At 37.9% G+C, this 26,151-nt stretch overlaps 1 protein-coding gene across 1 annotated transcript; it reads left to right on the top strand.

Annotated features, from left to right (window-relative positions):
* The first annotated feature begins 333 nt into the window (after window positions 1-333).
* On the top strand, window positions 334-25,195 carry LOC139147757 (1-acylglycerol-3-phosphate O-acyltransferase ABHD5-like). The gene is made up of 6 exons (XM_070718951.1): window positions 334-623; window positions 1,915-2,006; window positions 3,024-3,557; window positions 20,425-20,533; window positions 21,337-21,523; window positions 22,813-25,195. Exons 1-6 carry the CDS (start codon window positions 559-561, stop codon window positions 22,900-22,902), a joined length of 1,077 nt encoding a protein of 358 aa, XP_070575052.1. The 5' UTR covers window positions 334-558; the 3' UTR covers window positions 22,903-25,195.
* Window positions 25,196-26,151: the final 956 nt, after the last annotated feature.

The raw sequence follows: 26,151 nt of genomic DNA, 5'->3' as shown, positions 1-26,151 counted from the left end.
CAAAAGCAGGAAATTCAGTTTTAGTAAATGCAGTGTTCACTGACATTTTGTTACCACAATAATGACAGAAATATTAAATTTTTATCAAGAATATTCATAATCATAAATTTATTAATAACATGGACTATACTACAACTGCGCGAATTTGGCAAGAAAAGAGATCATCATTAAGAATTCTAGCGCAGTAGGGTACTTTTGTAAGTATACAGTAATAACAGAAATACTGAATTTTCATCAACAATATTCAGAATCACAAATTCATTAGTTTTGCCACTTTTATTAATATGACTGTTTATAATGCCTTTTGACCCTGTGTATTGCCTTCGTCATAGCAGTAAATTATCATGGCTGAAAAGCTGCTAAATATCTCGAAGTCGACTATTTTTTGGCAATTATCCAGCCATCCCGAGGCTTTGTGTAGCTAGGCCGTCGGCCGTCGACCAGTATCTGGCGTACGCAGTCAGCTTATGCCGCATGCCGGCACATGGAGTGTGGACTCAGATTTCTGTCAGGTGACTGTCACATGACCTTGTTCGATGTCATTACACAACAACAGACATGGCTGCCGCTGCCGATGTGGACGCGGTTGCCCACGACCAAGTTTTGGAAGATCCTGAAAACAGGTGAGTTGATGAACGTCTACGTCTACGATGAACGTCTACGTTCCGGTCGTAGATCGCATTACCCAAGGAGCGAACATGGTTGACCTCTGCATATACGGCACATGTTATGTCCTTTCGTGTAGCGTCTATGTCAACAGCAAAATAGGCCAAACGCCGTTTGCGGGAGCAACCGGTTCGTCGACCAATGATTTGTCCATGCGGTCCGGGTCTCGGTTTTATTACTGTGAACTGTCATCTTCTACGTTTGCAATTTGAAGATTTGTATAAACTTTATGACGAGTGATTGATATACATCATGTACATATGTATTTTGAACTTAGTCGACCTAAATCGGAATAGGACTGCGCTTTTATTTTGATGGTAGTTATGTGCCAGAGACCAACAAAACAAAAGTAAAATTCCTCTCAAATATCTTTTTAACTTTTTTTTTGTGTGCGATATGGTATGCGAAATGATGCTAGTATGAAGGTTATTCAGCCGTCATAAAGTACTCCCTGAGTAAATATCCTTCTGGACCGCTTCGAAAATCCGCTGACTAACGGTGACTGCGTTCGCGAAGACCCGTGACGTGAGCGTGTTCGAGCTCGGCACGCGCAGCCAGACCGTAGCAATAGACGTTCCGACTAGTACATGTACTATGAGTTATGTATTAGATCTATAGTCCCACGTATCACGCAAGGGGGAAGGACATTCTGGTAACCAACAACCTTAAAAAGAACTGTTGTAAATAACATTGGAATCGTTTCTGCGTCACTCTGTAATACAATGCATATGCCCATTAAACATATCACCAGAAGTAATAGAGGGACCGTTAGTAACTCCTACTACCTCCATGGTACCACAGTCATTTGCTTTCTATCCTGCTCTGGGTCTATGTGCCCCGTAGACGTGTGTACATGTACATATGCCTCTTCTTCTCAGGCATATGTACACAGTCTATGGGGCGCATAGACGCAGAGCAGAATAGACCACAGGTGACTGTGGTAATACCATGGGTAAAATCCCCGCTTCTATTATGTTAACACATCAGTTTGACATGTTGCAGTTCAAGTCTAAGCCTTATTTATCGGTACAAAGTTTATTCACTGATCAGTATAATACATGTATAAGACAAGTTTAACATTTGGTCATTGATATCCAACATGCACTTCCATAGAGCATAGAACTTCCTCGTGGACAGTCAATCCAAGACCAGTCCCAATGCAAGCCTAGCATTACATCTGGACACAACTCCGTCGTGTAATTTTAATCATTTAATGTTTGCAGTGTGCCGCGTAATTCATTTTTTCAGTTCTGGTTGGTGGAACTGGGGAACTAGCTGGTTCAAATGGTGCCCTACTTCTGAAGCTGAACTCCAGAAAGCTGAGAAGAGGATTCTGAAATGTGAGTATATAACCTTTGTCTTTTGAATCCACTTATATAGAGTTCAAAGGTCAACTTTCTTGATGAGTGTGCCCCTCCTTCTGAGAATCACATTTCATTCCAGCTCAGTAATACGTTCTGTTTGATGTAAACTATCACCAGTATTGTGGATGAGTATTTTAATCAAGGTAAAACCCAGATCTGCCAAGACAAGATAAATTTGGATAAATATTGTATGTGTATGACTGAATGCACCTCAAGGACAGATATTCAGACTCTTTTCTGGTCTGCCGCTTGTAGGGTTGAAAAAAGCTCTCCGTGTAAGAAAAATGTGCACTGTCTTAGCTTTCTGATATTGAAAATTTTCATTTTCTGCGTAGACATAACACACGGGTGGTGGCCATTTTGAATTTCAAATATCAGTAAATGTTAGGTATATAATTTGTTTCTCTAGTTCCAAATTTTGCATAGTTACCCCTCAGTCTGCTCTTGCATTCGGCCCACAGCTTATGATAGGTTTATTACTAAATGTCTCAAAAATACTCCTGAAAAGCCAAAATGTACATGTACTACATGTATGTATGCTGTCATATAAACCACATTTTACAGTCACATTGTAGTAACAATTCATTTATAATAAACAGTACCACTTTATTTCCTTGATGTTTCTTCGTATTAGAGGCTGGTACTACATTGTAAACTCCATGTGTATTACACATCTTGCATTTCATCGCTACCCGCAACTGTTGTGTAAAATTGACTTCTTGTTTATTATCTTATCGATTCTTAGAAGACAAATACTTCAGTTAGCATGTCTGCTGCTTCTTATTATTGCCCACATTCCAACAGCAATAAACCTTTCCAATGTAAATTAATCCACCCTAGTCATTGAAAATAATGGGGTTGGGCCAAACCATAGCAGTGAAAGGGACGCAGATGGCTCAGTTTCCATATCGACCTTGAGAAACTGCCGACAGTAATGATAACGTTGGAGCTGAGTTTGTATCACACACAGCATTCATCTGTTTACTTTTCCAGATGTGAAGACAAAGTATGAGACTAAATATGTACAGATTGACAACACCAATAAGATATGGACGATTCAGTGCAATCATAATAACTCATCAAGCCTTCCTTTCGTATTTGTTCATGGCTTTGGGGGTGGCATTGGACTTTGGGTACAGAACTACGACAAACTGTCGACAAGCAGGCCGTTGTACGCGTTCGATTTACTCGGGTTTGGGAGGAGCTCGCGGCCTAAATTTCCCTCAGACGCGTGGGAAGCAGAAGACCATTTTGTAGACTCCATCGAAGAATGGCGCAAAGCCATGAATCTGAATCGCTTCATCTTGGTCGGTCACAGCCTGGGAGCGTTTCTTGCAGCTTCGTACACAATCAAGTACCCAGAACGAGTACGACACCTATTTCTCGTCGACCCCTGGGGTTTCCCGGAAAAGCCAGCGGAATCAGATGTGGGCACGGGCAGGAGAATTCCAGTGTGGGCCAGAGCAGTTGGAACGTTATTGAAACCTTTTAATATTCTGGCAGGACTGAGAGCTGCAGGCCCCTTAGGTGAGTTTATTATAAACAAACAAACAAACAAGAGGTTATTACTCAATATTGCCAATTCCTGTGTCGTATAATCATAAGTGTCATTTTGTGCTGCATCAGATATGAGACAATATGCTGATATGACACAAGGAACAGGCAATATAAGGTGATAACCAATGTATTATATTACTGTTGTGTGAAGATAAGAATGGACAGTGAAATTGATCCAAATGTTATCACACTTGTGTAATTGATTTGTAAAGTTGTTCCAAAACTTGCTGCAGTATCAATACTTGTAATTAACTTGCGGCAAAGAACAGACGGATGATAGTGTTGTTTCACAGCAGGCTTCAGCTGTAATTGCTGAAGCAATAAAACCTGTCGGCCGGTAGGAACTGATTAGTGTCTATGTCTGGATAAATGTTTCCTACAAGTGTACACACACTTGTATTTCAGTAGTGGCCATGGCCGAGTATATGTTCAAAGTCGAGTTCTCGTACTATTCCCAAACACGGATAGTGCCCGTCTTCATTTCTGAGGATGACTTTCACAGCATGTCTTACGCTGATATCTGTCGAAATGACTTGCCATCCACGTACATTTCGAGAATTTTCTCACGTACTGCTTCTGGCGTATGTACACCTCTTTTCTCGCGGATCATGATTTTTTTTGCACAAAGAACTTTGTACTGTGCGAAGACAACAAGCGGCCGCCCCCCCAATGCTGAAGTTGGGGGGGCAGAGGTATACTTTTGCCCCCCCCAACTTTTACAAATACACATTGACTACGGCTAGCTGTCCCAACTATTGCTGAGTGCTATGTAGGAGTTAAACAAACAACTGGAGTTAAGGCGCTGTAAAATAAATTCTTTGTTTGCCCACAGGTGCTCCTTAGTTGGGTAGTCTGCTAAGTGGATCGATTTTCGGATCGATCTATTGATCCCGTAGTCGATATGCCTGCCACTGCAACCTAATACTCACAAGGTGTGCAACACAGTCACTCAAAAAACACACCACCCGATTTGTAAACTGGCCGTGCCGCTCGCACAAAACATTCAGAACTACACTCCCATATACCTAGTTGGATCACAAATTTAAACCATCTCCTCGAAAATCACGCCCATGAATGTGTTGCTTGCATCATCTTGAAGAAATCGGCTGTGTTTTGAGACCAAGCGCAGTGAAATGTGGCCTGCAGAATGATTCTACCATATGATGTAATTTTTTCCACTACTGATTGGCTAATCAACGTCCAAAACAAAGGTCATGGCAAAACGTCACTGGTGTAGTATTGTTGAACCAATCAGTAGTGGAAAAAATAACTATCATACACAAACAAACACAGATCGTATGATCGAAAATACGGCGGGATGTGCCCTTCCTTTGTTCGCGATGTCGCAGTAATTTACTTCAATGTCGCAAAAACGCAAATGTCGTACGATCGTTTCCATACAAATCAGATTACCTATCTTAAAGGGGTACATCAACCGCTGTACGTAAAGTGTACATGTGCACCTCCTGTTGTAGCGGACTGCAGTGTACCGTAAGTGAAGATCAATCGACCGTTTCACAAGTTGATTTCTCCCTCAAAGTTTTCAAATCGGCGGAAGTGCGTAAAATCTTTTTGGTCTCCATACAAGGCGGATCGAAAACAATTCTTGGCTGGTTTAGCTTCGAATATTAGGAATGGAACTGAATTTCCATCAGCTTTTCCACGATCCGCGATTGATCACGATGTTGGATCTGCACCGTGGCAAGCACTGAGGTACCACCGGTGAAATGTTCGTTGTTGAATGCTCCAAATAGTTCGTACGCGGTGGAAGTTGCCCTTACTTTGAACATTTTTTCTGCTAAAAAACGATTTGGACATTTTATAAGTCCGGATTAGAATTCAGTTTTCAAAATAGCAATGGCCATTCGGCATTGCTGTCTTGACAAGCAGAATATTTAGCATTTTAGTATGCAATAGCGTCAGTTTTCTGTCATTAATATGCAAAAATAACTATTAGTCCGCATTTTCGGCAAGAACGATGATATCAAAACCTGCTAGTGTTATAATGAATACAAAAACTCACACTAATTCCTATGAATTTATGGCTCAGACTACAACTGAGCTGCAACAACGACCGCGCATGAAAAAATTTGTCCGAATTTCAGGCAGCGGTGTCTGAAGTCGTGCGTGCAGCTATATTTAGTAACAAACCTGACATCGCGATCAGCGCTATTGGAATTCGGCTAAAAAAATAGTTGATACACAAAATTCAGAATAAATAGCCTTTAAAGTTACAGCTAATGGAGCATTTAACTCAACAGAAACAGTGATCAGGACTAGCATTTATTGACACTTAAAAAGGAGGATTTGTACTCGAGGCTGTTATGATTTGTTCAGCTACCCACTCTTCTTACTGTAAAAATTGTAATTGTATGGAAGAGATAGTAGTTTCACCTTTTACCAAGATGTTTAGCATTTGTTTTCTGAGTGACAACTACATACTTTGTTATACTCAGTAACTTTTGCAGTTTTATATTTGGAATTTTCAGGTTTTGCAAGAACACCTTTTTGTTCTATTACCCCAACATGTTGAAATACACAGTGTACAGTTGTCAAAACAACTGTTACTACTCGTTTTTCTCCTATTATCTCATTACCTCATCTTGGCCTGCTTTTACTCATGGACTCGTCTTAGCTTGCTGAGAGGTGCTGGTAATCTTCGATTGACTACACGAGATGTTCAGAGTTCGTTGGTACTACATAGACTTGTTTCTCGGTAGACAAGCTTGACAGCTGCCATCGCCCAAGATACGCTTCTCCAATTGTCTGTCCTCCTGCCCTGTCTGTTGTATTTTTTCTCTCTTGTCCTTTGTATTCCCTTTCCCGTATTATTTTAGAATGGATTTTAAACGTTATGTTTAAGGCTTGGTTTGGATCATATGAGAGATATGAATTAAAGATGGAAATATACGTCCAATCGTAAACATCAATACAGATCTCGATCTTAAATGTACATGTCATAATTAATATACAAATGTCACTTAGACACGTTGCAAAATTGAAGCCATTGCGTAAACAGTGAAGTTCTTATGTTCCTTCATTAGGTGTTGATTCAAATATATTTTGTTTTTTTCAAAACTTCTTAAACATCGTCGTATACGTAATTTGCATATTTTACATTTGTCGCAAATATGGTTATTATTCATAATTGAGATCTTGTTATTTTAATAGTTTTACTCTTGCCTATGACTACCTAATGCATAAACTTCTGTCAGAGACAAACTATAGATCTGGCGTAACACAACCAGTTGATTACTATCACACTGTACATGTGGTACACTAGGGCCTATGTACTGGTATAGTGTTTATTGCCATTGTTTATTATGGAATTTTTGTTCAGACTCACAGTCACCTAACTCTAAGTATGCTTGTTGTACTTATACAAATATAACCAGTGTTTCCAAGCATTGCTTTCAACTGCTTAATGAAGAGCATAAAAACACTGCATTGTAAATGTAACAGATGATTTTTCATATTTGTGACCCATAAACCGATGGGAAAGTTAAGTTTATGCGATTGATCTATGTTGTGTGTTTGTTTTGTTTTTAGCTACTATAGACTATAGTCTATAGAAGCTATTGGGATGGGTATCCGTCCGGCGTCCGTCGTCAGTCTGTATGTATGTATGTATGTATGTATGTATGTATGTATGTCCGTTTGTGAGGCGTCTGTCCACTCAAATATCTTGAGAACCGCAGTACTTACTGATTTGATATTTGTTGTGTAGATGAAAAATATGATTTTGAGAAACTATTTTTTTTAATTTTTTGATATTGTTGAAAATAGGCAAATTAATGTCAAAAAAGGTGTTTTGGTAAAAATCATCTTCTTCATAACCGCTGGTCAGACAGCTTTGTTATTTGGTATACAGGTCCCTAAGGATAACCCAACTTAGATTTGTTCAAATTGTGATGAAATATGCAAATGTGTATTTTTAAGGAATTTTTTTGTCACTTTTGGTCAAAATTTGACTTACATTGTATGTAATTCTTGTACTGTATAAACCCTATCAATTCACCCAGAAAAAAATAATTAATATGATTTTAAATAATTGAATTAATTAGGAAATCATCAAAGCCAAAATAATTTTAGTGTGGAATTATCAGAACGTTCAACTTTTTTTGACAGTTCATAGTGAAATGCTTACCATCTTGGAGGATTAAAACATGTAAAGGCAACTTTCCTGAATCCCAACTTTGATATATTCTGAACCACCATTTATGTTATCTAAAAGAAATTGCTCATAATAGTTTGTCATGATAGGGTGGTCAAATAAATAGAGATAGAGAAAGTTCTAATTTCCATTTATGGTTGACTTGGTAAGGATAAAATAAGATTACTTTTTGAGGAAAAAAATAGAGTGGTCAATTAAAAGAGTGGTCAAAGTGATAGGGTTTTTAGCTCCCATAGCCATATGTATATATGGCAATGGAAGCTATTCTTATAGGCTAGGGAAATGTCTGTATGTATGTATGTCTGTATGTCTGTATGTCTGTATGTCTGTATGTCTGTCCGTCAACATCAAAAACTCCAAAATGGCTGTACATTTCATCTTGATATTTGGTGTGTACATGGATGATGGGCTGTAGATGAGATTTTGTTCAAATGAAGTTGTCATTGCCAAAAATATGCAAATTAAGCGAAAAAATGTAAAAACAGTCAAAATTGAAAAACTCAATAACCACTGAGCAGATTACATGAAAAATTAGCATGTAAGTACTTTGGGCTGACATGAAATGATTGTGCACATCTTGGGTCAGTATCTTGGACTTGCTATTTTTCATGAATTTTTTTTGTAATTTTCTCCCATTTTTGGTCAAAAAATCTTCTTCTCTGAAACCACAAGTCCGATTGATTTGAAACTTGGTATGGAAGTGCATAGGAGTGACCTTTCCCAAATTTGGGCAAATCGTGGTGAAATTTGCATATTTTTAGTTTACACGTCCATAGACTCCCATGTATAAGGCAGATCTCCATAGACTCCCATGTATAAGGCCACGAAAAATAAAAATTTAGTTTCTCATCGTATTCATATTGCAAAAAGGATGCAGTGACACAATTTTTAGTCCCCACGGATGAAGTCCAGTGGGCTTATAGATTGGGTCATGTCCGTCTGTTCGTCGATCCGTGAGTCCATCCGTTCACGCAGATATCTCGGATATTTTGACAAAATGTCATGTGACCTTGATGACCTTTGATCTCAAATATACATATTTGTCCATAACTCAGTAACCACAAGTGCTACCACCCTTCATATATGGTATGATGGGACACCTTATGACGTCACATATTGTACCTCATTAATTATGCACATATCTAATTTTGAGCGAGCCAATAGAGCTAGAGGTCTGATTTTTGGTATATAGGGATAACTTAGCAATACAATTTTTAGTACTTTGTGCCCTGTGGGCACAAGGTACTAATGTGATGGCGCGGCCCAATATGGCCAACATAGTGGGCCGTATGCTGTGGACGCAGGTATCTCAGAAACGCTTCAGTAACTTTTTCTGAAATTTGGTCTGGTGGTCACTTGGGCATGTATCTCAAACGGTCTTTTTTCTTTTTTTGATTGAATCATTTTAAAGTCACTTTTTTAGCTTTTTTCTGAAAAGCACTATTTTCACTTTTTCCTCAAAACCACTGATTTGATTATTGTGATGTTTGGCATGGGTGTTCGTATAGTTGAAATACCGTCAGAAATGTTCAAAATTTGGTGATACATGCCTTACATTATTTTTAAACAATATTTTTATCCATTTTTATTTTATATTTACTTGATTTTGCCTCGCTTTCGTTAAAGCTACCGTCTGCGCATGCGCACAACTCTAGGACAATTCTGAGTTGAAGAATCGAACGGACGCCATCTTGTTTCTCGTTCTGGGTACATTTTTTACGTCGTGATCGTTTCACTGTGTATTTCAACATATTCTACAGTTATGAAGTTGACAGTGATGCACTTTTGCGGCTGTCGTGTATTTTTAGTCCCCACGGACACCGTCCGGGGGGACTTATAGGTTTGGTCATGTCCGTGCGTGTGTGCGTGCGTCCGTCCGTGCGTCCGTCCGTCCGTTCACGCAGATATCTCAGAGATGCTTGGAGCGATTTCATTCAAACTTGGTACAAGGATTACTTCATATGTCATACATATGCACATCGATTTGATTTGTGATACGATCCAATATGGCCGCCAGGCGGCCATTTTATTACGATTTTTTCATGTACAGAGCCATAACTCAGAAATGTTTCAACCGATTTTATTCAAAGTTTGTACAAGGACATTGACCTATGTCATACATATGCACGTTGATTTGTTTCGTGATACGATCCAATATGGCCGCCAGGCGGCCATTTTATTACGATTTTTTCATGTACAACGCCATAACTCAGACATGTTTCAATCCATTTTATTCAAAGTTGGTACAAGGACATTGACCTATGTCATACATATGCACGTTGATTTGTTTCGTGATACGATCCAATATGGCCGCCAGGCGGCCATTTTATTACGATTTTTTCATGTACGGAGCCATTAAACTCAGACATGTTTCAACCCATTTTATTCAAAGTTGGTACAAGGACATTGACCAATGTCATAGATATGCACGTCAATTTATTTTGTGATACTATCCAATATGGCTGCCGTACGGCCATTTTGTTACGATTTTGTCATGTACAAAGCCGTAACTCGGGTATATCTCAACTGATTTTATACACAGTTGGTACATGGACATTGACCTATGTCATACATATGCACGTCGATTTGTTTTCTGATACGATCCAATATGGCTGCCAGGTGGCCATTTTATTACGATTTTTTCATGTACAGAGACCTTACTCAGACATGTTTCAACCGATTTCATTCACAGTTGGTACAAGGACATTGACCAATGTCATAGATATGCACGTCAATTGCTTTTGTGATACGATCCAATCTGGCTGCCGTGCGGCCATTTTGTTACGATTTTTTACGAAGGCATAACTCAGGCATATCTTAACCAATTTTATTCAAAGTTGGTACAAGGACATTGACATATGTCATACATATGCACGTCCATTTGTTTTGTGATACGATCCAATAAATCAAATTAATTGCCAATTTGCATTTACATGATGAACTTTTGTTTTTAGGGTGAATGTCCAGAAGCACTGCATCAAACTTTATAAAATATGGTACCAGTGATAATCTATCAGTGTTATGATAGGATGCAAAAATGTTTTGCAACATCCTGATGATTAATTCCTAGTTGACTCATTTAATGAACTTTAGGATGGTGGCCTACATTGGTTTTATGTTTTCATCACCATGGAACTCATTCTTGGCCATTGAGCGCCATCTGTATCAAAGTATTTTTATCACAGACCTAATTTATGAAGAGGACTCTATCCTCTCTGAGGATTTGTAATCAAAGTTCCCATTAACAAGTGGGGACTGTGTCATCAACGATGACTTGTTTGGTACGAAAGGCGCTTTTGATCGACTGAAGAATGATGGCCTCCGTAGGCGATAAACACCGGTACTGGCAGGCATATCAGTTCTACTGAGGAAGCAATCCACTGGCCCGTATAGGTCAGGGGCTCACTTAGGGGAGAACCACATGATTTCGGGGGGGGGGTATGGAGGATTTTGAGGAAAAAAAATTGTCACCAGGTGAAATAAAAGAAATAAATTAAGCCTGTAATGGCTTTAGAAAAAAATATTCTCATAACAGACACAAATAAAAAAGGTATTGTCACAATGCTGTTGAAATGAGCAAAATTTTGGAAACTTCATTCTCATGTATTCTTTGCTGGCATGCTGCCAAAGGCACGCAAATGTTTTTACCACAAGTAATTTTTATGTGTTTTTTTCCAGCACTTATGATATAAGCATTCACTACTGTACACCTCGGTGCACTCGATGTTTTCCTTCCCTTTTCTGACCCAAGAAATCATGTTTCAGGATTTCTGTTGCAATATCTCAATGGTATAGGCAATATCTAGATGGGACTATTTGACTTCTGTAAATCGTGAAAATTTAAAACACAAGATAGGAGTCAATAAACTAGTGTTAAAACCAATACATTATTCTCTCAATATAAATATGTTAGAAAGATTACAAGTTGACAATGAAAATTGAGGAACAACAAATATAATGAAATACAATGTGTGAGCCTTGTTTCTCTGACCACAAAAGATAACATCTCCCCTGAGAACTTAAAAGGACTTGACTGTTTTAAAGAAAAGCAGGTATAGTACTGATCACAGTTGATTTGCCAAAAAAGTGTTCTATAATTTAAATTGTATATATAATAGACTTTCCATTTTGTTTGTCATTTGTTGGAATATAAAATGAATAAATAAAAACATCCTGTGATATGTGAAACACTGGCTTAAATTTGAAAAATTGCACTGCTACTCCATTTGAAAAAAAAATTGATGCAGGTCTGACTGTAGAAATCGAAAAATGCTGTCTCTCTAACAAAAAAAAAGTTCCCATACCCACTTCCTGCATACCCCCCCCCCCGAAATCAAATGGGTCTCCCCTTAATATGCGCATGCGCACATAACAAGTTAGCGTTGTACTTCAAGTCAAACCATGCAAACCGAGGCCATCATGTTTCTCGGTCAGTTGCGAATTTTGACGTTTTAAAGGTTTTAGCGTATATTTGATTGCTGTCATGTATTTTTTGGCACGAAACGCTCCTTCGATAGACTGAAGAATGATGGCCTCCGTACTCGGTACTCCCCAGTACCGGCGAATCCATTGCTTTTAATAGCGAGGCAATCCCACCGGCGGCCCGTACTAATAGCTGGGTGAGAACGAGGGAAATGCTCTGTCCTTCTACCTCCGGCCTCCATGTCATAACAAACTAGCGTCTTTTTATGTTGATGTACTGTCCTTTCGACACAGTTGCTTATTTTGGGTAATTTCGACAGTTGTGCATTGATTTTGACATCATTTTTGACTTAATAACCGTCGATGTCGGCAACTCTCTCGCTAGCCCTGCGTACGATGCTGTGTGTTAGGAACGCACACAGGGAATGCACTGCGTACACTGCGTACGTACGCAGGGCTAGCGAGAGAGTTGCCGACATCGACGGTTATTTACGAAAAGTGAATAAAAGACTGGCATTTTTGGAAGCGATCGAGTAGCTGAGGTGGCAGGGATACGACTTTGGCCCAAGAACGCTGAATTTCGGCAGTAATTTGGCTTTTTACGTCAAGTCCCAAAATGGATTTGAAGTCACCGACCCTACGTACGGGTCATTGCAGGGCTGTGGTGAGCGGGGCGAATAGCTGTAGCGGAACACACAGCATCGTACGCAGGGCTAAATCCGACATGGTAATTTGGCATGATCATCAGATCATACACGATCCGAGATTGCACTTTAGGAAGGTCACGATAACTAATGTTGTTTGTTTCACTGTTGTTTAATACCTATATTTCCACTAAAAGACCATTAGAATTTCCTCCTGGCTACTTTGAAATCGTGCACTGGCATGCATGTAGTTGTCAACATCACTATGCTTTAATGTACAGTAGACTCTCATACTAGGAATATATCGACTGTCACTGCATGTGTGCAAATCACTCCATATCATATCAAAAATGTAGTATTGCAACGTTTACGTTTGAGCTGCCAGAAGCCAGAATTTACAGTTTACGAGAAAGTCATCTTACATGCAAAACTCAGTTCTACTGTGAACAAAATGCAAGCAATATGTTGTATAATTATCATGAATAGCATAATATTTTGTACCTATCACCGTGTCAGAAAATCAGAAGGAAACAACCAGTCAGACAAACTGTGGTCAGGATGATACTGTCCAATTTTAATATTTGTCTCTCGGCACACACCAGATACTCATGACTGTAAAACAACATTTCCATATAATTGTATATTCAGTTTTTATATTTAGTTTGGCTTTTCACCATATTGTATGTCCTTCCCTGCACTACATAATTCAAAATTAAATATTTTTTTTTGGCCTATACATACCAGTACTTGAGGGGTAAGCTTATTTAGTCTCATACATTAAAGATGCACTGTTGACCTACAGAGTCCAAACTTTTTATCATTGTATTGTAGATAGGTGTACACTCCAAATACTAAGTACAAGTGTGGTGAGTGTAACAAGCAAATGTTTTTTAGTCAATGGTTCATATCAAGGTTGTTGATACTTAGAATCCACACTTGAACTTATTCTGGAGCGGTAACCAACCAGTTCAAATAACTTTCATTTATGTCAAAACAATTTGACTTTTTGCCAAATTTCACATTTATGGCAATTAATAAACAGTAAGGAGGTACAAAGGACGTCGGTGCCCCCGGGCCCCATGTTTTTGACAAAATATCACGTGACCTCGGTGACCTTTGACCTCAAATATACATATTTGTCCATAACTCAGTAACCACAAGTGCTACAGCTTTCATGTATGGTATGATGGGACACCTTATGACGCCAGATATTGTACCTCATTAATTATGCACATATCTAATTTCGAGCGAGCCAATAGAGCTAGAGGTCTAATTTTTGGTAATAGGGATAACTTAGCAATACAATTTTTTTGACAAATGTCACGTGACCTCGGTGACCTTTGACCTCAAATATACATATTTGTCCATAACTCAGTAACCACAAGTGCTACACCCTTCATGTATGGTATGATGGGACACCTTATGACGCCACATATTGTACCTCATTAATTATGCGCATATCTAATTTTGAGCGAGCCAATAGAGCTAGAGGTCTGATTTTTGGTATATAGGGATAACTTGGCAATACAATTTTTTTGACAAAATGTCACGTGACCTCGGTGACCTTTGACCTCAAATATACATATTTGTTTATAAATCAGTAACCACAAGTGCTACACCCTTCACGTATGGTATGATTGGACACTATATGACGCCACATATTGTACCTCATTAATTATGCACATATCTAATTTTCAGCGAGCCAATAGAGCTAGAGGTCTGATTTTTGGTATATAGGGATAACTTAGCAATACAATTTTTTTGACAAAATGTCACGTGACCTTTGACCTCAAATATACATATTTTTCCATAACTCAGTAACCACAAGTGCTACACCCTTCATATTTGGTATGATTGGACACCTTATGACACCACATACTGTACCTCAATAATTATGCACATATCTCATTCTGAGCAAGCCAATAAAGCTGGATGTCTGATTTTTGGTATATAGGGATAACTATAGGAGAGAAATTTTTTGACCAAATGTCATGTGACCTCGATGACCTTTTACCTAAAATATATGTTTATGTCAATAAATAAGTAACCACAAGTGCTATGTCCTTTGTATTTAGTAGGATGGGAGACCTTATGACAACACACGCTTTACCTCATTAATTATGTACACATCTAATTCTGGGCAAGCGAATAGAGCTAGAGATCTGATTTTTTGGCATATAGGGATTAATTAGCAATATAATTTTTTTTTTCAAAATGTCATGTGACCTCGATGACCTTTGACCTTGATTATACATATATATGCATATCTCAGTAACCACAAGTTCTATACCCTCCAATTTTGATAGGATATTAGACCTTGAGATGTCACATCTTGTACCTCATTTATAATGCGCATATGTATTTCTTGGCTGGCCAATACTGCTAGAGGTCTGATCTTTTTTCCCGATTTAGAACCATAACTTAGACATGCCTCATGTGTTTCAAATTGGGAACAACGACATAGACCTATGTGCCCATAGATCTCAACATATACACTCCAGTGATACTTCTTAATGACCACATTTTCCTGCCCCATCAAGACTAACACTCCTTTTACAAGTGGGTACTATGTCATTGTAAATGACTTGTTGATTAATGGTTGTATCACAGTATTCAATATATCTAATTCTGTATTTTTTCCATTTTATATTCTGAATAAATACATTAAACATATTTCACTGTCTCCAGTACATTACGTTTAAGTATTTTCACTTCATGCACTTTATCCCTTTCACACATGTTCAAATATCTGACCAGAGAACAAACACTAAATAGTCCAGGATGGGAGCTACAGTGTCATTGACGCTATTTTTATGGTAAAGCTGGGCTGTAAGATTCCTCATGTGCTATTTATAGCAATTATGCAATCTGTGTAAACAGTGCAATGAAAGTGTAACATGATTCCTTATAATGCTTTTGATGACCTTGAACTTCTTAAGTTTCAAACATTTGTCTCTTCAGTGTGCTTTCTCTGAGTACCTACAGTCTCAACTTATTCAACAGAACTTACTTACAATGTTAATTTGAAAGTTAAAATGTGCTTGGTTAATAGGATGAAAATACAGATATAGATAACCAGCTGAAGATTCTTTATAACCTGACAGATATGCTGTTTTATTATGACGTAAATCTTGATTTAAGCAAGTCTTGTTTACTGTAATTAGAATGTAATTAACTCTCGTTTATTTGCTATTATAGACTAATATAGTCTGATGAAATATGCAAATCTGTATTTTTACGGAATTTTTTTCCATTTTTGGTCAGGCCATCCTGAAATGAGCTATCAAAGATATCCACCTTCTTCATCAATACATGTGTCACAAAAGGTTATTCTCTACATAACACAGCAGAGCTCTGTCAACTGTTGAGTCGCTTGTTTTTTCAAAACCGCTGGTCAGACAGCTTTAATATTTGGTTTACATGTCCCTAGGATGACCTTAGTGAGATAATTTCATACAGTCAGGAAATACTTAATTTTGTATCTATGTCTATAGTAGCTTCAGGGACTTTGGCCCTATGTTTTTTGTTGGCTGACTGGTAGGTTTTTCAAAAATCCAAGGACGGCAAACAAAGAATTTTCTTTACACGGCCTAATACATAAAAACGCAAATATTGAGACATTGCCGTATGTGAAAGTAGTGGTGCTTTCATTACATTTTTTACTATTTAGATTGATTTTGGCCTGTTTTAATTATTTTAATTTATTCGTGTATGATTTAATATTTTAATTTATTCATATATGCAAATTTTAGATCGTAATTCATTCATCACCAGAATATAGGTTACCTTTGCCCCCCAACCGTGAAGTGCTTCCTACGCCCCTGCTTATTCTTTAGGGACATGAAATGAGTGATGGAAGCTAGTGTACAGATGAAGTGGTATGGCATTGTTACTTCTGTGTTAATATTGCTTCTGAAACAGTGATGTTAAATATGCAGGGATAGATATCTTATATAGATAGTTTTCCCAAGGTCAGCTGGTACAAAACAAACAAGCCAGTAGTTTTAAATTGTATGTACCAATTGTACTGTCACAGTTGTGTCAGAGTTTTGCTTCAAGCAGACAAATATTGAATCACTCAGTAATTGCCTTTTTGTACTGTAATATTGTGGCATTTAGCCGATGGAGATATGATTACGGATTAATGTACCCCCTCCTGGCCCATGCCGAATGAAGTAAACTTTGCACGACATATGTATGGAGGCAAATCAGAGTACACTATGGAGTAGAAAGTTTACTTGAGTCTGTTATGGCATGGCCAGTGAAGTTGTAAATGTAGAAAACATCAAGTGAGCAATAATATATAATAAGTGGTTCATAATTTTGCAACAAAATAAAATATTGTCTAACCCTTCGAGCGCCAAAGTCAATTTTTGTCGCCTTTGTAAAATACATGTCTAGCGCAGTCAATATTTTTTCAGTTTTTTGCCAAAATTTTGATAAAAATTGTAGCCAATGATGTCCATTCGGTTCAAAATTATCAAAAAAATTACCGAAAAATTAATAAAAATTTGTAATATGTCGAACTAAAATTTTGATGGGAAAAATTACAGCACTGAAAGGGTTAATCTCAATTATTTTGGCAACAAATAGACAACAATTGCCTCAGTATGAACTCTCATCTCTTTGAAATATCATGTTTTAGAATGAGAGTTCTGTCATTAAAATTCCGAATAATGTAACAGTATACACATATTGACTGGCCATGGGGGAGCAACAGCATACGTCTGAACCCGAGGGACTTTGATTCACCCCTAAAAACAGGCTGTTTTCAGAGGCCGACGTATGCTGTTGCCCTCATGGCCAGTCAATATGTGTTTTATAACACACCTCATCCGTAGTCATGCATAAGAACGTACCATACACAAAACTTGTCGCATGTATGATATAATGTGTTGGAGTGGTTCGGCAAGGAAAAGTTTTTCCTGACAGGGTCGCAATACTTCTGCAAGACGTTCAATGCACCTTTAATTATCGTTTTCGTTCATTTTGAGTCCTTGTTGGAAACCAGAGCATTCAGATCTTCTTCAGAAAGTAGGATAAACCAAGAAATTTCTCGACTATCATTTCGCTCAGCCACAGACGACATATTTGTTTGCATTCCAGTTCGCGCATGCACCAATGTTTTTTTGACGTCAGCAGGCATCGTTTTTCGGAACTGATGCCTGGCAGGCAACAGTTTACGTGAATCAGCACAAAAAGAACGCATCCCACATGACTATCAATTGGCGAATTAGAACACAGACTGCGGATGAGGTGTCTTATAATTGTACCAATGGTATTTATTCCACTGTAAAGGGTTCAGTACTTTATATGAAGCATTGTACTGGTCCATTCCCTGCATTATTGCAGAATCAAATTTTGACAGTCTGTTTTTAGTCCCCGCGGACGAAGTCCGGCGGGGACTTATAGATTGGGTCCCGTCTGTGCGTCCGTCCGTCCGTCAGTCCGTCCGTCCGTCCGTCCGTCCGTCATCAACAGTTTCTCAGACACTGCTGAACCAATTTCGTTCAAACTCAGCACAAAGGCATAGCACTATGACCTACAGATGCACGTCCATTTATTTTGTGATACGATCCAATATAGCCGCAAGGCGGCCATTTTGTTGCGATTTTTCATGTCTTTGGACCATAACTCAAACATCCTTGAACAGATTCTGTTCAAACTTGGCACAAAGGCATAACACTATGGCTTTTATATCCATGTTAAATTATATCACGATACGATCCAATATGGGTGCAAGGCGGCCATTTTGTTGTGATTTTTCATGTCTTTGGACCATAACTCAGACATCCTTGAACATATTCTGTTCAACCTTGGCACAAAGACATAACACTATGGCCTACATGTGCATGTAAAATTATTTTGCGATACGATCCAACATGGCCGCGAGGCGGCCATTTTGTTTGCGATTTTTCATGTCTTTGAACCATAACTCAAATATCCTTGAACCGATTCTGTTCAAACTTTGCACAAAGGCATAACACTATGGCCTACATATGCTTGTCAAATTATATTGCGATACGATCCAATATGGGCGTGAGGCGGCCATTTTGTTGGGATCTTTCATGTTTTTGGATCATAACTCAGACATCCTTGAACAGATTCTGTTAAAACTTGGCACAAAGGCATAACACTATGGCCTTCATGTGCATGTAAAATTATTTTGCGATACGATCCAATATGGGCGTGAGGCAGCCATTTTGTTGCGATTTTTCATGTCTTTGGACCATAACTCAGACATCCTTGAACCGATTCTGTTCAAATTTGGCACAAAAGCAAAACATTATGCCCTTCATATGAACGCCACTTTATTTCATGATATGATCCAATATGGCCGACAGGCGTCCATTTTTTTGCGATTTTCTCATGTCTCTGAACCATAACTCAAACATCCTTGAACTGATTTTGTTCAAACTTGGCACAAAGGCAAAGCACTATGGCATACATATGCATGTATCAATTAACCTTGCGATAGGATCCAATATGGCTGCAGAACTGCCATTTTGTTGGAATTTTGCATGTCTTTGAAGCATAATTCAAAGGTCATTAAACCCATTTTGTCCAAACTTGGCACAAAGATCAAGCACTATGGCACACATACATGTATACATGTCAATTTACTTCATGACATGTTCCAATATGGCTGCCAGATTGTCATTTTTGGATTTTTTCATGTCTTTGAGGCTTAATCATATGCAAATATTCCTTATCCAATGTTGTTGAGACTTGGTACAAAGGTAAAGTACTATGGCATACTTATGCATGTCTACTAATTTTGTGCTACGATCCATATGGTCAATAGACAGCCATTTGATTTCAATTTTATAAACATAGGTCACTGTCCTTCAATGGACTGATTTTGTTTAAACGTGATATGGCTGCATTCTTGTGCATATTAATTTGTTTTATTATATGATCCAAAATGGCTGATTACAACAACATACCCGATCCCATACCATTTCGAAAATTCCACCAAAACATGTGTATAGTATGTGCTGTCATGACACTAGAGGCAGTGAGGGCATCGTTATGTGTGATGTAATCAAAAGTTCCTTTAGTGGTCAACACCGGCAGAGATGAGTCTTTTATTGAACGTTCCTCAGATTACTTTATTATGCAAGTCACAGGCCTGATGCACCCGTTGCATCAATGTCATTCCACAGCTACCTAGACACCAAAGATTATGACAAAATGGACAAGCGGGGACTGTGTCATCGACGATGACTTGTAATAACATGTTTTATGAGCCAGTAACTGTAACTTTATATGATTTTTAACGATTTTTTTGTATTTAATGTGAAAAACAGTTTCTCGTCTAATCTCCAAAGCATGTTTAGATAGATGTGTACATAGAGAATCCAGCTGGTCAGCTCAACCTGTACTGGATTGTTATAGTTGACAAGTGAATTGCATTCCACATGTATAGATGGTATGTTGGCAAAGTAGTAAGCTTTTCAACATACCATATTGGCAGTAGAACAAGAACTTGCAGTTGACATGCAAAACAAAAATACAGCAACTTAAAAGATATTTAAAAAAAGACAGTGTTCTTTTAATTATCCACAAACAATCTTGAATATCTCATTTGTTTTAGGTCCCAGACTTGTTCAAAAGATCAGACCCGACTTTCAGAGTAAATTTGCCTTGTTTGATGACGACACCATCTACAACTACATCTACCATTGCAATGCCCAAACACCCAGGTAAGTGTTTGGTGTCAAGACTTTCCGAGAATTTTTCTATCTAGAGTAGCGTGCCAAGTGTAACCATGCAAATGGTGTTTTCAATGTGTAGAGTAAGTGCCAGTGAAACTGACTGGATCTCGGAACTTCGTCATTTTCCGATGGAGTTGATTTTGTTGAACGTGTCATGGCATATCCAATAATGTAAAACATTCAAGTCCCAACAACTTACAATAGCAAGTACATTCATAATTCTGATATTTTGAAAAGGAGCCTCGACATTCAACTACTGACTGGAATCAATTTCAAAGAGATGACACAACACATCACATCAGACAAAAATTCTGGAAGATACAGTATATTGATCTGTGTCTATCTAGTGAACCTGAGCATAGTTTCAAGTGTGTTCACTCTGGTAGTTGTAATCTGATATATACGTACAAATATATATATATATATATATATATATATATATATATATATATATATATATATATATATATATATATATATATATATATATATATATATATATGTGTGTGTGTGTGTGTGTGTGTGTGTGTGTGTGTGTGTGTGTGTGTGTGTGTGTGTATATATGTGTCTGTCTGTGTCTGTGAGTAAAATGTATGCATGCACAAAGTACATGTAACACAATGACAGTGTGATCATATTTGCCTATATAATTATGTAACATGATGAGTTGCATCAAAGATCCTTGAGAAATTTCTATGGTTGCTCTCTGCTACTTCATGCATGTGTAATCTTGAGGTTCAATTGGAGAAACACATTAAAATCAATAAAACTGACTCTTTTTCACTCAACAGTGGTGAAGCAGCCTTCAAGGGAATGCAGATACCTTGGGGTTGGGCCAAGAACCCCATGATCAAGAGGGTCATGTCGATATCCAAGGACACACCCATGACTTTTATCTATGGATCCCGTAGTTACATGGACTCTTCCATGGGGTACAGCACCAAATATCTCAGGAAGGACTCACAGGTGGATGTACATGTGAGTATGAGCAGCAAATTGTTGTAAACAATGCATTGCCACAATGTCTGACTGATATCTTACTTATGTAATCTTGAATTCTTCACACAATGTGCCAAATCGTAAAGTTGTCATAGGTTGACTAGAAGAGTTAACTTCATCTTTTTGTATCAGCGCAACAGGGAAACATGATGACATCATCCTGTGCACTGATATTAAACTGTTACCATGGTAACAGTTTTACTTACAGAAATGCCATAAATGCAATTTCTAACATGGAACAGACAATATTAGATGAAACCAGTTACTTTATTAGACCTCACATACATGCAATTAAAAATGTTCATAATTGCGGAACAATAGTGTAAATTATATAAGGGAAAGAATATCCGTCCCAGTGAGAAAAAGTCACAACCCAGTATAGCAAAATATTTTGGAATCTGGGTGCTGCGTTTCTGGTATACAGTAAAATGATTGATAGACTCATATTGTCATCTCTAAACCATTAAGTTGTACACGTTACAACGTTGAAATCTCTGAATCACCATTCATGATCACTGTTATGTTTGGAGTTCACTTGCGTACATGTAGCTTTCAAGTACAAGTTAAATACAACAAGTCCTTGTTGTACACATCAACATTCCGTATAGACCTTCATTTGTGAGGTACATGTACTACATCATCTTTTGAAGAGGAAAGTCCTAATGGATATTCAGGCCACCTCAAACTAAATATTACTTGATAGCAATACATGTACAGTATATATTATAGCCCCAATGAAAGACTATTGCACCCAGCATCGGGGGGGGGGGGGGGGGGGGGGGGGGGGCAAAAGGTCTCCTGCCTCAAGAGTAAAATAGTCCCTTTCTGGGGTTCTAATGTTTTGCTCACATCACATGCATTCAATTTCCACATAGAATGTTCGCTTTGATCTTCATATAGTTGATTCAAAACTGAACTGAAAAACCTTAAAAAATTAATTTCATCATCAAATGGTACATTAATTTATTTGAATCACTGTTACACAGTTAAAAAATAAGTGCAGCTCAGTTTCAGTCAAATATTAATGACTATGCACCTTGCCACGTCATCAAAAAGTTACCATTGAACCCTATGGGGCATGAGACTATCAATATATGAGGCATGTAATAACTTAGGCATATTCAATCATTGCAATACCGTCTAGAGATTTACATAGAATGATTAGAATGTCGAGGGACAAAGATGGTGACATGTCACGGTTGAAAGAGGTTAGTGTGATGTGAGAACAATTCTTCATATTGTTTTTTTTCCATCTTTCCACCTTTCAGATACTACAGGGTGCAGGGCACCATGTCTACTCAGAGAAACCAGACGAGTTCAACTATCTGATGCTAAAGCTTTGCAAAGACATGGAATAACCGTGGCAACCATGATAGTCCCAGTCACTCCTAAACAAGCATATCATCCCCCTCCTAACCCTTCCACAACCCTTCCGTCATATAACTCTGTTCAGCCCATCAGTCAGATCTCAGTAATGTAATGGTGGATATAGACTTGTGTGGTTTGAAGACTGGTGTTCTACCTGATTGTGTGTCTGCCCTTCAAGCCATACACAGCAGCAGGGCTTTGCTCTTTCAAATCCATTGCTGACCAGATTTACCAGGGAATGGTGATGGACCATTAGTAAATTCTTGCACACAATTTCTTGAGTTGTGTGGCCATATTTGGTCACTTTACCTGCCCCTTATCAATTACTGAAATAAGAAGCATCTGCCTAACTCCACCCTCCTCCTCCCCTTAATGTCTTCAGCAGTCTCAAATGAAGACCTGGCCCATGTGTTCACAATCACCACATTTCAATTAGCCTTGAGGTCAAGAAACAACCGTTGCCTACAGAAATGTTATTATTTAAAGGGACTAGAGCTGTAAATTTTGATACGTTAATTGTTTTTGTGGCAGAATTCACATACATAATAGTAATCTGAGTTTTTTATTAATTTGTGAGTGCGTTTTAGCGATGTCAAAGCACCTATCCTATGAGTAATTTCATTAGTGGATATATGGTGCCATACAAGTGCTTAATAATAATAATAATTATTATAATAATCTTCTCCCTACATGTTGAAATGGAAAGTATTTATCTCACCAACACTGAGTACTCATGTGCAATGAGCGTTGTTTACGTTGACGGAGGAATTGAAGTATGGACCAGAGCTCAGTCACTACCAAAATTATTTGTCATTGCGGGCATGGAGCCTGTGTTTGGAAAGAGTAACTTTGCATGAAACCCATGCATGTAGCTTTTTCAGAAGAGAAGTAGATGCTACACAGTATCATGTAAAGTTACACAGTTTGGTTCACTTATGATCAATATATCTTAAACCTTTCAATGGTGTAGATGGGCTTTGCATATGAGATAATGGTGATGATTTAGAAATCGTCTGCTCACACGCATGGCCGAATGTAATATCAGTTTGATCATTTTTTAAATGTTATCGGAACTTGTACTTTCTGCAATTTACCATAATTTGCCTTACTTTGACAATGCAAGCAGAATTTCTATACCTCTGCAAATCTGAGCAAGGGTTCTTTGTGATTCATGGTAAAAGAGCATGATGTGCGCCCTCTATGTGAGTGTGGTGCACTGACTGCTGTACTATGAAGAGCACAAAAATAACTAAGCATTAACCATGTCAATATTTGGGATTCTATCAAATGGACACCATCTCAGGATAAGACAGTGCATCAAATTTTCTGTAGAACTCAAACTTCATCAGTAGGAGAGTAAACAATAAATCTAACAGATTTTATATAGCCATGTAACACCATGCCTTTCATTATACTTGGGTGTATTAACTATCATTGTAATGTACACAATTACTCATACTATAAGCTATAATACATTTATAGGACTAATGACATTTTCACACCTTTCTCTCTTGCCTGTGACTAACATTAATGGATGGGAGAAATTCATCTACATCTAAGATGTCTCATGTAATTTATTATTATCCTTCAAGCTCTTCTTTTAAAATCTTCAATTTAATGATTTCGTTCAGCCATTACAAACTAATGTCCTTGTACAAAGTCTCCCAGCCTTATTGACCACAGCAACCAAAGTCTACAGGTGCCAATATTTTAATTGTTTGTTTGGTTTTTCCTAGTACAGTTTGAAAATACATCTTTCCCACAGTGTCTCTCAATGATCATTGCAAATGCTTGAAAGTGCCAAAACCTCACATCCCATGCTTTGCTGATTGATAACATGAGCAATTCACTTGCATATGCGTTTCGACCAATCAGCAGTTGTCTAGCAAGGGTGCATTTCATCTATCAGCAGTTGTGTAGCCTCTTTATCTTATCAACAGTAATCTTACATGTTCAGCATACCAACCATTTTTATTTGTATTTGTGAATACACGACCTACCAATAGGATGTGGCATGTGATTTCACTTGTATTAAACTAATAACCTTCACAGATGACTCATTTACAGCCCACCTCACGCATTTCTTGCTTGCTTTGAACAAATCTTGATTTTTAATTTCGAATAGTTGTGTTATGTGTCTTTCATTTACAAAAATTAAGTTTTCTTCATCAAAACTTTAGAGAGAATGTCCAGCCAAGTACAGGCTCCTATTAAGTTCTGTAGTTGATATTTTATGATGCATGATGAATTTTTAACCAGAAAGAAAATAAACAATGAACAGACTGATTGTGCTTTGGGTCTTGTAATTTCTGTAGAGAGAGACATGGCATTTTAAGTTGTTTTGAAGTTTGGTATAACAGTCATATGTAATACAGAAAGGCATTTACACTGAACACTCAGTTTTAGCCATGTGTAACTTTCATATTAATCCCAATGAAAGTCAAGTGACTAAATTCATTTATAGAACATGAGTTGAAGACACATGTCCATGATGCCCCTCCCCATTTAGGGTGGGCATTGAAGATTTACAATGCTGACTCAAACCATTGCACTTGCTTGTTTAGCAAATTGCCACCATTTTGACCTTCAGTAACGTGTCTGTGTGTGTGTGTGTGTGTGAGCAAGAGAGAGATTTGCAATATACTGATTCAAACTAGACTTGCACCAAATCTGTTGGCATCTAAATATCAAAACAGTAAGTTGAAGGAATAAACTTCAGCAGACTGTCGCGTTAGTAGCAGGCTGTTGCGTAGATCATTGGGTGAACGCGATGGCCCACAAGCCATCAAGTGACTGCTCCTGGTAAAATCCAAGCGACGGGGACCAGTTTATACTTGAAGGTGCTTGTTTCAAAAATTGCTACTTTCACTTTCAGTTATGTTTGTGTATGTATCTCTCTCTCTCTCTCTCTCTCTCTCTCTATATATATATATATATATATATATACACACACACACACACACACACACATACACACACACACACACCCCAAAGTGTTCAGTTGTCCATTTGAGAATATGAGTGCTCAATGCCTTAAAGCACAACGTTAAATAATAACACAAATAATATCTGTTACTGACATTACTTTTATTACTTTGTACTTGAAGTAATTTGTTGTATTAAATATGCTTTATGTGTGTCTTAAAGTATGTGTTACACATTTCACAACCATTAAAAATGGTTTTTGGTTAAAGCAGATATATGTATTAGTTGTACGATAAGATATTGAAGAAAAGATT

The sequence above is a fragment of the Ptychodera flava genome, chromosome 13 (genome assembly GCF_041260155.1).
Source record: "Ptychodera flava strain L36383 chromosome 13, AS_Pfla_20210202, whole genome shotgun sequence".
NCBI classification, from domain to species: Eukaryota; Metazoa; Hemichordata; class Enteropneusta; family Ptychoderidae; genus Ptychodera; species Ptychodera flava.
Note: the sequence above shows the minus strand (reverse complement) of the source record. Positions and strands in the feature narration are given on the sequence as shown.

Coding starts and splice junctions, on each gene's coding strand:
- LOC139147757 (XM_070718951.1), top strand. CDS start 559: ATGGCTGCCGCTGCCGATGTGGACGCGGTTGCCCACGACCAAGTTTTG. Junction 624..1,914: donor TTGGAAGATCCTGAAAACAG/GTGAGTTGATGA, acceptor TCATTTTTTCAG/TTCTGGTTGGTGGAACTGGG. Junction 21,524..22,812: donor ACTCACAGGTGGATGTACAT/GTGAGTATGAGC, acceptor TCCACCTTTCAG/ATACTACAGGGTGCAGGGCA.